The sequence below is a fragment of the Cercospora kikuchii genome (assembly GCF_019650295.1).
Source record: "Cercospora kikuchii DNA, contig_00007, whole genome shotgun sequence".
NCBI classification, from domain to species: domain Eukaryota; kingdom Fungi; phylum Ascomycota; class Dothideomycetes; order Mycosphaerellales; family Mycosphaerellaceae; genus Cercospora; species Cercospora kikuchii.
Genome location: NW_025408588.1, coordinates 1,790,890 through 1,806,957, shown reverse-complemented (window position 1 = coordinate 1,806,957; position 16,068 = coordinate 1,790,890). Strand labels below are relative to the sequence as shown.

General features: G+C 52.3%; 6 protein-coding genes across 6 annotated transcripts; 4 read left to right on the top strand and 2 right to left on the bottom strand.

The window, feature by feature from the left end:
* Positions 1-762: 762 nt before the first annotated feature.
* Positions 763-4,348, top strand: CKM354_001080800 (uncharacterized protein; the record flags this gene model as incomplete). Its single annotated transcript, XM_044806275.1, has 3 exons — positions 763-2,625; positions 2,914-3,885; positions 3,950-4,348. 3 exons carry the CDS (start codon positions 763-765, stop codon positions 4,346-4,348), a joined length of 3,234 nt encoding a protein of 1,077 aa, XP_044662210.1.
* A 585-nt stretch (positions 4,349-4,933) lies between these two features.
* Positions 4,934-6,461, top strand: CKM354_001080700 (uncharacterized protein; the record flags this gene model as incomplete). Its single annotated transcript, XM_044806274.1, has 2 exons — positions 4,934-5,721; positions 5,783-6,461. 2 exons carry the CDS (start codon positions 4,934-4,936, stop codon positions 6,459-6,461), a joined length of 1,467 nt encoding a protein of 488 aa, XP_044662209.1.
* Positions 6,462-6,685: 224 nt separating this feature from the next.
* CKM354_001080600 (uncharacterized protein) lies at positions 6,686-8,128 on the bottom strand (the record flags this gene model as incomplete). Its single annotated transcript, XM_044806273.1, has 3 exons — positions 6,686-7,679; positions 7,731-7,959; positions 8,011-8,128. 3 exons carry the CDS (start codon positions 8,126-8,128, stop codon positions 6,686-6,688), a joined length of 1,341 nt encoding a protein of 446 aa, XP_044662208.1.
* A 1,692-nt stretch (positions 8,129-9,820) lies between these two features.
* CKM354_001080500 (uncharacterized protein) lies at positions 9,821-11,548 on the top strand (the record flags this gene model as incomplete). The annotated part of the gene is made up of 6 exons (XM_044806272.1): positions 9,821-10,254; positions 10,312-10,339; positions 10,392-10,582; positions 10,642-10,944; positions 11,001-11,176; positions 11,235-11,548. The coding sequence occupies 6 exons, from the start codon at positions 9,821-9,823 to the stop codon at positions 11,546-11,548; spliced, it is 1,446 nt and encodes a 481-aa protein (XP_044662207.1).
* Positions 11,549-11,915: 367 nt separating this feature from the next.
* CKM354_001080400 (chaperonin-containing T-complex subunit CCT7) lies at positions 11,916-13,697 on the bottom strand (the record flags this gene model as incomplete). Its single annotated transcript, XM_044806271.1, has 3 exons — positions 11,916-13,054; positions 13,107-13,595; positions 13,652-13,697. 3 exons carry the CDS (start codon positions 13,695-13,697, stop codon positions 11,916-11,918), a joined length of 1,674 nt encoding a protein of 557 aa, XP_044662206.1.
* Positions 13,698-14,143: 446 nt separating this feature from the next.
* On the top strand, positions 14,144-15,958 carry CKM354_001080300 (uncharacterized protein; the record flags this gene model as incomplete). The annotated part of the gene is made up of 2 exons (XM_044806270.1): positions 14,144-15,225; positions 15,334-15,958. 2 exons carry the CDS (start codon positions 14,144-14,146, stop codon positions 15,956-15,958), a joined length of 1,707 nt encoding a protein of 568 aa, XP_044662205.1.
* Between the last annotated feature and the right edge of the window lie 110 nt (positions 15,959-16,068).

The window sequence follows — 16,068 nt, the reverse complement described above, 5'->3', positions numbered from 1 at the left end:
AGAGCTAGATGTGTTTCCCGTTAGATGAGTCGGGTACTGGTTCGAAGCCTTTGTGAAGATGGCAGCTGGACAAGAGTTAAATCAACATATCTCTGCAGACGTTTTACGAGGTAGCGTGGTTCGTGACGGGTGAAAGGCAGAACATGGTTGTGCCTTCGGGTTTTGCCTTGATGCGCTCCACGAGCTGAAGATACGTGGGCCGGGTCACAACTCGAGTTCCTCTGGGATAGATGACAGTATTGAGGCTCTGGATTTGACGTCCTCTGTTCTGCTTCCGGCGAGTGTGCTCGTTGCGGACGAGGCGGATTCGGTCTTGACAAATGTTGTTGACTGCAAGTTTGTCAGACGTGGGCCAACACGGTTGTTTCGGCGATCCGGCGCCGACGCGCCGAACGAGACAACAGGTTCCTTTCTTTGCATCTCACTTCTCTCCTCAAGCTCTCCATGACTCAACAACGTACAAACAAGATGCATGGTCCGTCGATCAGGAACTGCACATACATCGCACCTCTAACGAGGACATGTAACGAGAGAAAGTCGAAGATGACTCTAGCGTTCCCACAACGGCGACGCGGCACGCTTGTCCACTCGCGTCATTAAAGTTCTCGCACAGTGCAATCAAGTCGAGCCTCAGACGGTCTGGAGCTCCTTGGCGGATAGATCGGCATCAGCTACGTAGGACAACCGTACAGCCACTCAGAATGAGGATATGAGTGTCTTGCAACTATCTATCTCATTAACCATCTAGATGTTGTGCATGCCATGTGGTCAGAGCAGGACGCGTCGACTGTGGACGACATTTTCTCCATCCTGAAACTTCGCGACAGGGATTGGCTGCAAGCGACTCTCCAGAAACGGCTGAGCGTGCTGACAGCGGCCTACGACACGCCTACCAAGCCTCATACCAGAAGCCTCAAGCACAAGCGGGAATCCACGGACGAGTCCGCAGAAGATGCGGAGCTGCATTATGATCGCGCCGAAATTGGTCCCTTCGACTTGACAGCAGCATCTCTAAGACCTGGACAAGTCATTTCTAATCATGTGGCAACATTGCGTGCCCTCGACTGGTCATCAACTCCGCTGGGGCCTATGTCGACATGGTCTGCACAATTGAGACGGAGCGTTAATTTCTTGCTGGTCGATCCGAGAGCTGCTGCGTTGTATTGGGGCCCCAGCAAGACATTAATCTACAATGAGCCCTATTCGTCAGTTCTGGCCGAGAGGCATCCGTGGGCCTTGGGCAAAACCGCGGACCAAGTTTGGCCAGAGGGACATCGTGAGCCCTCGGATGCTTTCGCAAAGGCTGAAGCCACTGGACAGTCGAGCAGGGGTGATCGTGAGGCATTCTTCCTGAACAGGCGCGGCTTTGCGCAAGAAATGTACGGCTCCTGGTCCATGCTACCTGTGATCGGTGGTACAGGAACTCTAGGGTTTTACAATAATGTGCTCGACTTGACTGATCGCGTGCACGAGGAGCGGCAGATGGCTACCTTACTCAAGCTCGAGAGGCAGACCGCTGATGCAAAGGGCCTTCACGAATTCTGGCCTGCTGTTATCGACGGATTGGAGGTCAATCGGGAAGAAGCTCCTTTCGTGGCACTCTACGCCGCCGTGCCTCGAGGCCAAGCGCATAGCTCGCGCGCCCCGTCAGTGTCAAGCTCGAGCGGACTCATGGAACCCAGCTCGCTCTTGCCTACACGCCATTGGAGCCTGGAGGGCACGCTCGGAATCTCCGCCATTGGTGAAGTCTTCCCAAGTCAGATCAACACCGAATGGGCAATGCAGCACATCACTCCTTCTTTCAAAGATGCGGTCTTGACGGGTCAACCTCAAGTCATCACAATTCTGCCTGATTCGCACATGTATCCGGCTGCTAAAAGTCGTGCATATGGCGATCAATGCACATCAGCAATGCTAATTCCGCTGGGCAGAGCGCAGGATGGTGATGGAGTTGGCTTTCTCATCCTCGGAATCAGCAGTCGACGGCATTACGACCTCAACTACAAACAATTCGTCCGTCTGCTCGCGCGGCAGCTGGTGAGCACACTGGCGGTAGTTCGACAGTCAGAAGAGGATGCTAAGAAAGCAAACATGCAAGCAGAGCTAGCAGCATTGGACAGGATCTTGCTGTCCGAAAAGCTCGCTTTGACAGAGCAGCAAGCTCGAGACAATGAACGGCGCTTCCGGTCCATCGCCGCTCATATGCCTATGGCCATGTACGAATTGAGTCCATCTGGGGAAATAGTGTACGCCAACGACTCATACTATGAGTTGCTCGGTGTTGCTCCCCACGAGATGTATCCCTATATATGGGAGGACTACATCCACAACGACGACAAGGTTATGCATCGAGAAAAAATAAATCAGCTGATGGCCGGTGAATCAGTTCGCTTTGAAGTGAGGCTCAACCGGAAGTACGTGGCTGGTGACGCCCTGAGTGGAGAAACGATAGAGGGGGAGACCTGGTTCCTCTCTGCTGCATTCTGCGTCAAGTCTGATGGTGGGACTGTACAGTGTATACAGGGGACACTGATCGACATTTCAAGGCAGAAGCTATTGGAGGCATTCCTCGCGAAGCGCTTAGATGAGGCGATCGAGCTGAAGAGGCAGCAGGAGCACTTTATGGTGAGTCCCGTTTCTTGCATGACTCTGCGGTTGGGTTGGGGGGCAGCTGAAGCCCAACGGGCCCGAGGGCACTAATAATCTGCAGCCTCGGAAGGCGCATGTGTTTCAAACAATTGTCAATGGCGGACTGTTACTCGAGACTAAGCCTGCGAGCTGAGAGCCCGCCATGATTTTGGAGACAAGCGAGGCTTTTTGGCGACCTGTTTTAATGATGTTCGGATATGAGAAGGCACATGAGATTCGCCGTTTGGCGGAAGGAGCAACCGGCGCTGACTCAATGTTCATCAGGACTTTGTCGGTCACGAAATCCGCAATCCTCTCTCTGCCACTAGCACCCGCGCAAGCTCAATACAGGGGACACTGGAAGACTTGCTCAAGAACACGACACTAGAAGATACGACAGAAACCATCACAATAGACAAGGAAACAATACAGACCCAGATCGAGAACACAGAAATAATCACAACATGCATACAGCATCAGAAACGAATAATTGACGACATCCTCACCTTGAGCAAGCTGGACTCAGACTTGCTCGTCATCACACCATGCGAGACGAAACCGACAGATCTGATTGCGCAATCTCTACGACTCTTCGAAGCGGAAGTGCAAGTCGCGGACACACAACTGAACTATGTCATTGACAAGACCTATCAGGACCTTGGCATCGAATGGCTTATGTTGGATCCTAGCAGATTGTTGCAAATTCTGATAAATCTCATCACGAATGCCATTCGATTTACCAAGAATGAGGCCAATCGGACAATCACTGTGACACTCGCAGCAAGCAACACAAGGCCCACGAGTTCGGTCGCGGGAATCCACTATCTGAACCAGCCGAATGCACCTTCCACGACCGAGGAGGAGATCCAAGCAGACGACAGTGTCTATCTTCTTATTGCTGTCTCGGACACTGGCTGTGGCATGAAGCCAGACGAGCTTGAACGCATTTTCTTGCGGTTCCAACAAAGCAGTCACAAGACTCATATCGAGTATGGTGGGTCCGGACTTGGTCTCTTCATTTCTCGCGAGCTAGCAAGACTTCAAGGCGGTCAGATTGGGGTACACTCGAAACACGGGCAAGGCTCAACATTTGAGTTCTACATCAAGACGCGGAAATGCAACGCGCCAAAGTCTGCACTCGAAGAAGCAGGTCAGAACCACGAGATCCAACAGATCGGCCAACCCATTCGACGCAGAAGCCAGGTTCAGCAGACACACGCTGAGAATCCTACACATCTCCTTCTGGTCGAAGACAACGTGAGTCTGCTTATATCCGCTCTTTTTATTCCGGATAACGCTGACATAGATTCCTACGATACAGCTCGTAAACCAAAAAGTCATGGAGAGACAGTTAAGAAAGGCTGGCTACCAGGTGCATGTCTCGAACCATGGTGGGGAGGCCCTGGAGCACATTCGCCGCTCCAGATACTGTCGCAACGATGGCGTTGAGCTGGACGTGGTACTTATGGATATCGAAATGCCTGTCATGGGTGGGCTGGACTGCACGAAACGAATCCGAAGTATGGAGTTGCGTGGGGAGATCGCACGGCACATGCCGATCGTAGCCATCACAGCAAATGCGAGGGGCGAGCAGCAGACACAAGCTCTCGATGCGGGAATGGACGCTGTGGTCACGAAACCTTTCCAGATGGGCGACCTGCTGAGTGTTGTTGATAAGATATGGAGAAAGGAGGGCATGGCGGACAGGGACAGCGCATGAGCGACCTATTCTGAGTGAAGCAGACTTCTGTACAAACACCCGACGATATTGACGAACGAATATGCGAATGCTTCAGCAAGCTGACCCGCCGCCGCGCAACTCACACAAGCGCCACACGAACAGAACGTGGCCCAGGCTTCTCTGAATCAAGCCCTGGAGCCGAGCTCACGCCAGGCGTCGAAAAGCTCTCCCAAGCTTCCCGCGCTTACCCAAGATCAGCCTAGGCTTGATCACACAATTGGTTCTCTTCCACGTGGAACCTGGCATGCACAAACCTCGTTTGTATTTCCCTCCTCGCAGACTGGCTGAAGATTGCGGCAAGGCTGAACGATGCTTTCTTACAGCGGCGGCTCCGATCTTGCTGGGGCGCACTAACAAGCCCGTCGACCAGGTCTGGATTGATCACGCCTTATTCTGCGAACCATGTGAATGCGGCCTCAGAAGTATATTTCTGAGGTTAGATATGCACAGTTCTATATAGTCTTCGATACCTCGTCGTGAATTTCACTTATGTTCTAGAGAGAAAGCTGGTCCGTATTGCTGTTCCTCTCACAATCCTGGTCTCTTCAAGCCAGAGAAGCAAAGATGGCCTCCCAAACCTGGCACTACGATGTCGAATCCGACGCAAAACTCGAGCCCGCCGTCACTCACACCCACATCCCCGGCGACCAAACCCCCTCCAGCGATGACGGAGACAGCAGCTCCTCAATAAACAAAGAACTCATCACAGCCCTCGTCACCGAAGACCACCAACATGCCATCAAGCTCCGCACCATGTCCTGGCAAAAAGCCGCCTGGCTCCTCGCCGGCGACCAAGTCTGCCTCGCCATCATGGCACAATCCTGGTCTCTCTCCGTCCTCGGCTGGGTTCCTGGCCTTCTCACTATGATCATCTCTGGTATTCTGTTCTACATCACATCCCTCACGATGCATAAATTCATCATGAAGAATCCGCAAATTCGAGATATTTGCGATTTTGGATATTACGCTTTTGGGAAATCGAACATCGCTTATGGATTTACGGCGTTCATGTTGTTGGCCAACAACATTCTCCTCATTGGTTTCCATGTTCTAACGGGAGCCAAGGTGTTGAACACACTCTCTGATCATTCGCTTTGCACGGTGTTGTTCAGTGTCATTGCGATGGTTATGGGGATTGTGTTGTCTTTGCCGAGAACGCTGAAGCATGTGAGCTTCATGTCGATGTTCTCGGCGGCGGCGATGGGCATTGCGATTTTGTTGTTCTTGGTTTTTGCTGGCATTGAAGATCATCCCGGAGCGGGATATGGAGGGGCGTATCCGAAATTGGGCGAAGTGAAGACTTATGCCTTCCCGAGGGAAGGAACGACATGGGTGGATTGCATGAATGCTGTGTGAGTACCAGCTGTGCACAAGATCGGGAGAGATATTTTGCTGACTGAATGTGTTCTGCAGACTCAACATTACCTTCCTCTGGGTGCCACAGATCCTGTTCCCGACCTTCATCGCCGAGATGGAGAAGCCGCAAGATTTTCCCAAGGCACTGACTGTTCTTGCTGGTATTTCTGGTATCCTCTTCATCATTCCTCCCGCCATCGGCTTCCACTACCTCGGACAGTACGCCACTGCGCCAGCTTTCGGATCTCTGGGCACAGATGTGTTCAAGAAGGGTTCCTTCGCGTTTGTCATCGTTCCTACACTTATTATCGGTGTCATTTACGCAAACGTCACGGCCAAGTTCGCCTTTGGTCGCATCATGGGAACGTCTCGTCATGCGCACAGCAACACAATCGTCGGCTGGGGTACCTGGGTGGGGGTCATGGTCGCCATCTGGGTCGTGGCATTCGTCTTCGCAGAGGTCATTCCTTCCATGGGAGATTTTCTGTCTCTGCTCGGCGCGGCCTTCGATTCCTTCTTCGGGTTCATTTTCTTTGCTGTTGCATACTGGCAACTGTACAAGGGCAAGCTGTTCAGCACCCCAACTCGATCGGTCATGACTGTTGTGCACGTTGTGGTCATGATTTGCGGCTTGTTCTTGCTCGGTCCGGGTCTTTATGCTGCGGTGAAGGCGATCATCGCTGACTACACGGGAGGAACAAAGCCAGCATTCAGCTGTGCTAACCTTTCGCTGTAGGAGCAGAATTCCGTAGTTCACGAAATGCTATGATAATGAATTGTTCGAACCTTGCGTTTCATAATGTGCGTCGTGTGAACGACAAGCAGAATTTTCCATTCTGCCGTGCCAGGGACAGAACAGTCCTTGAAGCACCAGGATTGTCGCCACTTGTGATGCCGCAAAATTGGGCAGTCGTAACCAAGCGGCGGTGGAAAGAGCGTTGCACCAGAATTTTCACCACATCACTTCACAGACTTCTTGACTTGCGGCTCCTTGGTCTGCCATAGAGGCAGCAAGAGTTGTCGCTTGCCCTTGTTCCTCCAAAGCGAATGAATTTTGTATCCAAGTGCCAGAACGCAGATCGCTTGAATCGTCCACGGCATATTCCAAGCAATGTCTTTGATCCTCTTCCATCGCATGAGCACATTCCTTCGCATACTTCCAATTCTGCCATACTCGTCAAAATTCTGGCGCCAAATATAGCGATACCAAGGCGGATCTCCAAAGTCTGCGCAGCGCCATGACCAGCGACTACAAGGCTTGTCATCGGGGTGGGGAGGAACGTAGTCTGCCGCGCGATCTAGCAATTTGGCATGTATTATTGTGTAAGAGACATTCGGGTCACCAGACGGTCTCGCTTCAGGGTCGTGGAGTTGAATTTCCACATACTTCTGGTCCAGGGAGTCGAGAAGTATGTCATGAAAGGCGTTCTTTCCTTCGGATACTCTAGCTCCGATGAGGTTCAAATAGATTTTGGGGTAGTAGTTGTAGTAAATGATGTTGGGGTCGTCGCGGTTGTTCGCCCAGAATTCGTAGTCGAGTTCGACGTAGTTCGTGAAAGTTTCACCTTTCTGTTCGGTGATGTTGGAGGTCAGAGGTACTTGAGGGGCAGAAATGAGGCGAGGTCGAGATGGATCGGGTACACGGAGCGCTAGCAATTCGCCGTTGAGAAGAAGATGCTTGCCACTATCCGAGACGGAGAAGTTGAGGAGAAGTGAGCTTGAGTAGCTCAACTCTGCGGAGGATGAAAGAGGTATGGAAAGGCCGGGAAGTGCGAGCTTGACAAGAGCAGACAGAGAGTCTTCTGCGGTGAGAATGGCATTAGGAGCAGTGGAGTCTGGTGAAATGTCCAGAGGCGTATCATAGATGGCAGGTCTCTCCTTGTGAATCTCCGCATTCGTGCCATTTTGGCTAGACGAGGTTGGAAATGCGCCGTTGGTCATTGCAGAGATGATGCTGTGTTAGGTCAGCTAACATTCAATTAGGTGCACGGCAGCGCTCTCGTACTCATCAGATGATTTCCTCCGACCTTCATAAGGCTCAAATGATTTTGTGGTACCATGGTAGATTCGCAAAGTCGGGTACGCCTTGATGTCGTGACATAGATCGTCTTCTTCGAGTAGCCTGGTTGTGCAGTCCACCGTGGCCAGGACAACATTGTGGTCCGCGAGAAACGCGGCAGCGATTTCATAGTGTGGCTCAAGGAGTTTGCAATGCCCGCACCATGGTACACCGACTGTTATCAGTTAGTGTATAGCTTCCTGTTGCATTGATGCATAGCACTTGCAATTTACAAGCACCGTGTCATGCTGCTCGATGAGCGGCGTGAACGTAGCTTGGGTTAGTCGATGGACTTCGGCTGAGACAAGAATCGGCAACGCGATCAGAAGTCGCTTCAAATGCATCTCAGTCTTTGACAATCATTCTCAGGCCTTCAGGTCGCGTGAAAAACCAGAGCAAGAGCGCGTGCGCCACGTTTGTACGGTGGGGGGTGGCGATTGAATCCTTCGGCCAAGAATAGCACAATTGAATCGATCCGAAAAGTCAACATCGTTACGGTCTGCCAGAACGAAACTATTGTGTCGTTGCCCTCGTCGCAATGCTACTGTAGTAGGATGCATGGCCCGAAGATAGATCTTTGCTCGGGCCAAAAAAGAAAAGAAGTTTCCCACAATCCGGTCAACGAGATAGCCAACGACGACGACGGCGACAACGAGCAAAAGAATTGTCTCCCGACGCGGGATCGAACCGCGGGCCTCAAGATGATAGGTTATCCATTACAGTCTTGCGCTCTTCCAGCTGAGCTATCGAGAGTGACGATGTTTAAACATCGGATAGCGTGCTTTGATTGGCTGACAACCTGAAAATCTTAAACAATATGAAGATCCAAGAAAGAGGCCCGATGATGTACCGGCTTGCTGGGACGGTGACCGAGAAGCATAGTCGTGCGGGTCTGGGCGCTTGTGCTCCGTTGAGGGTGATGATTCCCTCACTGGCGCGTCCGGAGGATGATGCCACCGACGGTGAACGCGTCGGATATCGTCTTCGAAGTTTCGTCTCATGGCGACTGCGAATCGGCGTTCTTGAATGCTGGATGGTAATTGAAGCGCCGTCGTTGAGATGTGTTGAGATGGGAGTTGTTGAAGTTCTTGAGATGAATGCTGATTGACTGGCAAGAACGCGTTGCTGACTTACCGGCCGATTCGGAATCCCGTCTGCCAGCTCTCCAACCGTGTTCCCTCCACATACACTCGACTTCTCACGACAATCTGCCGCGGGCGCGAGCACGCACAAGCCCTGACGAACGCATGATGAATGTCGCGTTATCATGCTCACTACGGCCCAAGGCGCGCATGAGAGCATCTACGCGAAGCCTTGCACCATCAGAGCGCGGCGTTCACTACGAAGATGGACTCTTCGAGCTGGATTCGCGGCGGACTACACGGCCGTGACACCTTGCCTCATCCCGGAGAAAGGGGGTCGCGAATGATGTCTCACAGCACAGCGAGTGCAGTTCCGTCTTATCGCTCGACGAGCAGGTGCAAAGTCAACGGCCCCAGAACACCTGCATGCACTACATCACATTGCTTCACCAGCTCGACACCGGCTGCAAAGTATGCATGAAAGATCAGGCCAATTTGCAAGCTTGCTGCCAGCTATTTCCTCGAGGGAAACGTTCATCCGGGAGCAACACGGATCCGATAGTCGACTTACCTGCACTGTATGGGAAAGAGATCTACAGAGCAAGAAGAATTCGCCACTCCTAGAGGCTGGCGGACGGTATTGGCGTCTTGGTATGCACAGCAATTTCTGGGGTAATCGCGGAGAAAAGACACGCCAATGCGCGTGGCAAGAACGTGCTTGGTTTGCAGCTTCTGCTTCAAAGCCTTGGTATAGGCGGGGTTGAGTCCTTCGTGGCAAGTTTGCCTTGCGAGCACGGCAGACCTGGCTCGAGGTCTCCATATGCACAGGTATTGGAGATCACCTTCGGCTGAGATAGTAAGTATAAATGGTAGGTCACTGATCGCCTCCTCTGCGGGTTCGCGTTCTCTCTTTGTGCTCTTCCTTCCTCGACTACTCTCAATATCATGGGCAGCATGGAGAAATCCAAAAACGACGAGGTCGTCATGACCGAATATGTCCAAGACCCAGAAACAGGAGAAAAGCTACATCCAGTCGCCAAACTCGATTACAGTGGTGCAGCAGCAAAGACCGACCCGAAGGAAATTAAACTCGTCCGAAAGCTCGATCTCTGGATTATGCCCATGCTCTGGATAATGTACTGGCTGAATTACCTCGATCGAAACGCCATCACATTAGCGAAGCTGAACACTCTGGAAGAGGACACCAACATCACTAGCACGCAGTACCTGACGTGCGTCAGCATTCTATTCGTCGGATACATTGTCGCGCAAGTGCCCAGCAACATGCTCATCACCAGGGTCCGCCCTTCGTGGTATATGGCTGGCGCGATGGCTTTGTGGGCGATTGTCAGCGCGCTCACTGCGTTGGCGAATAGCTATACTTCGCTGTATGTTGTGCGAGGCTACTGTTCACGAATGCCGAATTTCAACTAACGCGTGTATAGTCTTGTTACACGCTTCCTTCTCGGAATTGTAAGCTGCAGAGCCATCCGGTATACGACGGCCACTGACAATAATCAAAAAGGTTGAGGCACCATTCTATCCAGGTGCAATTTGGCTGCTCGGCATCTTCTACACGAGAAAAGAGATCGCAACGAGAATCTCCATCCTATACTCCGCAAACATGTTCGCCATGTGCTCCGCTGGTCTCATCGCCATCGGAGTCTTCGACATGCATGGAATGGCGGGAGTGTCTGGTTGGCAATGGCTCTTCATGTATGCACACAACCCCGTCACAGGACTCCCTTTTAGCAAAGACTAATCCTTTCCCGCAGCATCCAAGGCGCCTTGACCTTCGTCGTTGCAGTCGCTTCTGCCTTCATCCTGCCCAATCAGCCGCTCAACACTTGGTGGCTCACAGAAGAAGAAAAGCAACTAGCGCACAACCGTGTCACCCGCGACACCGTACACGCTTCTTCGTCGACTGGAAGCATTCAAGGCCTGCTCGTTGCCATGAAAGATCCTCGCGTCTGGCTATTTGTTTTCATGCAGCATATGCATCTTGCCGCGAATGGATTCAAGAATTTCTTGCCGACTGTCGTCGAGACTTTGGGTTTCGAGGATCAGAAGGTTACGCTGTGAGTTTGTATAACATACTAGATCGGGACAGACAGATTGCTGACTATTGGGACAGCGCGCTCGTGACACCGCCATATTTCCTCGCCGGCGTGATCTCCATCTTCTGGGCCGCCAGCTCCGGGCGTTTCAATGAGCGAACTTGGCATCTCACCATCGCCAAAGGTATCGCAGTTGTAGGCTTCATCATTGGGACCGTCACGCTCAACACTGGGGCTCGATACTTCTCTATGAGTAAGTTCTTCTCCCTTCCCGCTTCCCTCCCGCTCCCCAGATACTGACCTTCCCATAGTCCTCTTCTGCATAGGCACCTACTGCGCCAACAGCATCATCTACGCCTGGACCGCCTCGACCTGCGGGCAAACTGTCGAGAAGAAGGCTTCCGCACTTGCTCTCGTCTCCACGATCTCCAATGTCGCTTTTGTCTGGACGCCATATTTATGGCCTTCGAGCGATGCTCCGGCTTTTCGTCCTGCGATGATCTCGAGCGCGGGCTTCAGTATCGTTTGTGCTGGAAGTGCATGGGTTATGAAGTTGTGGTTGATGAGGATGAATCGCAAGATCAGAATGGATGGAGATGAAAGAGTTTTGAGGTATGCTTATTAGAGAATGGAGAGATCAACGTATAGAGCGATTGCAATGCATGAAGTAGACTCCATGAATGTTTTGATGAAGCGAGGTTTGCCGTGAGAGCATGTCTTTCGATCGCAGTTGAACTATCTACGCCGCGTCGAGTCAAGAGTGGTTGTTTGATGTCTACGGGCGGAGGGACCTTAACCATGGAAGATTTTCGCAGCAGCGCCGCCGGAACATCGAATGCGGCCAATTGTGAATAGCTTGCTGCTAGGCTGAGCACGATCTTTCTTGCGTGGCCGATATCTACAGCTTTGTCTGTGTCGTACCAACATACAGTTCGTGTCGACATCATACTCTCTATTGCGTGTCACATCAGAACCTGGTGCTGGACGGTCTTTTACCGTCTAGGCATGCCACGTCCTCTGCCTCTCATCGCCCTCTGTGCTGCGCCAGGAGGCAGCCCTCTCGTTGGCGCCTGCGGTTGCTGTGATTCTTGATTCTTGATCGTCTCGTCCACACTCAAGATCAAGCAACTGGCTTCAATGGCAGCCTGGACGGCGTTGATCTTCACCAAAGCCGGCTCCCACACGAAGGCTTCCAGGTTGTCCCGGATGCCCTCATTATCGAAGTCCACACCTGCCCACGTGTTCCCTTTCCTGTGCTCAACACGTAGGCGATTGAGGATATCCGTCGCATCGAATCCGGCGTTATCGCACAGTTGTCGAGGAATTACCTCGAGTGCCTTTGCGAAAGATTTGATGATGCTTTGCTGCTTGTGCGGCACGTTTTTGTCCGCGAAGCTGTGTAAGTATGCCGAGATTTCCATCTCACAGGCACCGCCACCTGCTACGATGGTCTGGTTCTTGATCGCGCGTTTGACAATCATGATAGCGTCGTGCAAACTGCGCTCGACTTCTGCGATAAATTGCTCTGCGCCTCCACGGAGTACCAGGGTGCAGGTCTTTGCGCCAGGGCAGCCTTCGAAGAAATTGTAACGTTCGCCTCCAATTTGTCGCTCCTCGAATGTTTCGCAGGTTCCGAGATGGTGTGGCTGAATATCTGAACATGTTGATTGTACCGAAGCGCCAGTCGCTTGGCAGACACGCTCGAGGTCGTCGGATGATACACGGCCAGCGCAGAAGACATCTCGATCAGCGAAGTATTGTGTTGCCAAATCTCCGATCGGGAGTTTTGAAAGGACAACCTTGGCGCCTGTGTTGTAGAGTGCCTCCATCTTGTCGTAAATGATCTTCCATTCTGCGTCAACAATCGCCTGATATTCTGAGACCTGCTCCACACGGACTTCGGCATTGTCCTTTTCACTCTTCAACTCCAGCTCGACGTTCAAGCAGACGATCTTCGGGTCCTTGAAAGATTTGGGCTGTTGCTCGAAACCGGCGTACGAGAAGGTCTTCTTGAAAGCTACTCCGTTCACGAACAGCGAATCTTGAAGGGCACCGCCTGTGATCTTCTTTACGCCAATGAGTTTCTCGTTCAGATCGTCCTGGTCCAGAGATAACACGGCATCCACAACCACTATCGCCATGTCAGTATGTCCACTGCGCCCAATGTTCTGCCCGACGCTCACTCTTGGTGAAGAATTGCTCGTTGCGGTAAATGAGCTTACTGCTCATCGCCGTCCTCGCGAGCTTTCGCAGTGTTTCCCTCTGGTTACCCTCTGTTGTGCTCACCGCGATCTCCTTGACCTTGTTCACAGCCATAGTTCCCGCTCTTCGCAGACCCTTGATAATGACCTGACTGCTGACGCCCTGCTCCACATGCTCCTTGATCTCCTTCAAGATCTCACCAGCCAAAACTACGACGGAAGTCGTTCCGTCTCCCACCTCGGCATCCTGTGATCGCGCGATGTCGGTGAGCACTCGTGCGGCTGGGTGGACGATATCGAGGAGTTTCATGACTGTTGCGCCATCGTTGGTGATTGTCTGCTTGCCATTCTCGTCGACTAGCAACAGATCACCGCCATAAGGACCCAATGTGCTCTTGATGGTCGACTGCACTGCCAGACATGCGTTGATGTTGGAAATGATCTGTCCTCGTCCTTGAGATTGGTCCGTTCCTTTTTTCCTGTCAGTCACTCTGCCACTCTCTCCGCGCTTTCTGCCTGGGACATACCCTCTTTCAGGACGATGATGGTCGGCGTCTGTCCGCCGAAGGACATTTTGGGCGATTCTCCTCAAGTGTGCTCCTAGTATCAATCCAGACTCGTCCGTATCGGAGGCGTCGTGATTCTCGTGGGCGGATGAGTGGGACGGGCAGCTGCGGCGATATGTTTCTTCGAGCTTCAGAAAATCGCGGTCCTCGCGTCGAACAAGCTCCGCCAGATCTGCAGCCTCAGGCATCAGCGGCACTTGGCGACACCTCGAGCGCAACGCCGCCGCCGTGTAGCCATTTCTCCTCTTCCATATTCATGTACCTGCTCACTTGTCCGCCCCTGATCATCGAACTGGCGATCATCACACCCTTCACTGGCAGCTCCTGTACGAATTGCGCATTCGCGATGCCAGCAAATCGAGCCCTGCGCGTCCTGCAATTGACGTCAGATAGGCCAAGGTGATCGCCGTAGAGCAGAATCCGCCTGTGTAACTGCAGCTCTATTCTGCCGCCATGACAAGTAGTATATTAGCCTGGTGCCTATCACCGAAGCTGAAGCTTCTCCTTGACGCTTTCACCAATATCATGCGAGCGTCTGCATTCCCCGTAGCCCTCCTGGGCACCACAGCCCTCGCCACAGAGCCTGTAGTAAAGGTTCTGAATGGCTCATATTCCGGCATATACCTTCCACAGTACCAACAAGACATTTTCCTCGGCATACCGTACGCCCAAGACACAGGAGGTCAGAATAGGTTCCTGATACCTCAGACGTTGAACGAAACATGGCAAGACGTTCGTCCGGCCACATCCTACAGCCAGGCCTGTCCCAGCTACGATCCCAATGATGCCATTTACGGCATGAGTGAGAATTGCCTTAGCATCAACATCGTCCGCCCTCACGGTATACCTGAAGATCAGAAACTGCCAGTCATGCTCTGGATCCACGGAGGAAGCTATCAAGTCGGTACGACAGGACGTCCTGATTACAACCTCACCTTCATCGTGGAGAAGTCAGTTCAGATCGGCAAACCAGTCATTGGAGCTTCCATCAATTATCGCAAAGGCGGCTGGGGCAACCAGTACAGCATCGAGATTCAAGGCTCCGGTAACGCCAATCTCGCGCTTCGGGACATGCGCAAAGGCCTCAGCTGGATCTCCGAGAATATTGCCGCTTTCGGAGGCAACAAGGACTCCGTCACAATATGGGGCGAGAGCTCTGGCTCATTTGCTGTAGGTCAGCTCCTGCTCAGTTATGGTGGCAGGACGGATGGTCTGTTCCATCGCTCGATACAAGAATCTGGTTCCGCTACAACTGCTTGGTACAATGGCACTGACTGGTACCAACCCATCTACAACGATCTCGTGGACAACACGAATTGCACTAACGCGCCTGACACACTGGCTTGTTTGCGAACATTGGAATATGACCAGATCTTCCCTTTCTTAAACAATTCCAACGTCGCTGGTCCTGGGTGGTATCCCACTGTGGATGGTGATGTGATTCCCAGCTTCCCAACGATCCTGCTTCAGGAGGGGCGCTTTGCGCATGTACCTCACCTGTACGGAAGCACTTCAGATGAAGGTACAGACAATGTGTAAGTTATCGTGTATTCCTTTCTCTCATCCCATGTATACTCGCGCAGGGCACTTCACCTCTCAGCAACACTGCAGCATACCGAGCTTCCGACTAATACTCCACCCAGCATTCCTGGCATCGACACAGACGAAGAACTCCGCTACCACCTCCTGTATAACACAGGCTTCCAGTTTCCCAACTCCACAGTCTCCCGAATCCTAGACCTCTATCCCGATGATCCAGCCCAAGGCGTGCCCATCAACACAGGCACCGAACGTTTCGCGGACTACGGCCAACAATACAAACGCGCCGCTGCTATAATCGGCGACGTCTTTTATCATGCTCCTCGTTTATCCGATGCCCGGGGCTATGCTCAGCACTCTCCCACCTACATTTACCGTTTCAACACCCGTCCCTGGCTCAAGAGCACCGGCACGTTGGCTCTACCGCATAAAGGCGTCCAGCACTTCAGCGAAGTGGCTTTCGTGTTCAATAATCCGGACTTCGTAGGCCCTTATCCGGAATATCAGGCGCTAAGTGAGCAGATCAGTGCGCAGTGGATCAATTTTGCGTGGAGTGGAAACCCCAATGGAGACGGGCTGCCGCACTGGCCATTGTATAACAACAGTGCGGCGGGACAGGATTTGGTTCTGCAGACCGAGAGCCAGGGAGGCAATTATGTGGAGGAGGATACATATCGGTTAGAAGGTCGGGAGTATTTGACAAAGTGGGCAAGGAGGAGACATGTGTGATGGGGATTCCCCTTCTTGCTTTTGATGCAGTCTGTCATCTGCTTGATCAAAGGTTGATCTTGAGACCAACATCGAGCTCATCACTCGTATCAACCATTTCTAAAAAGCTT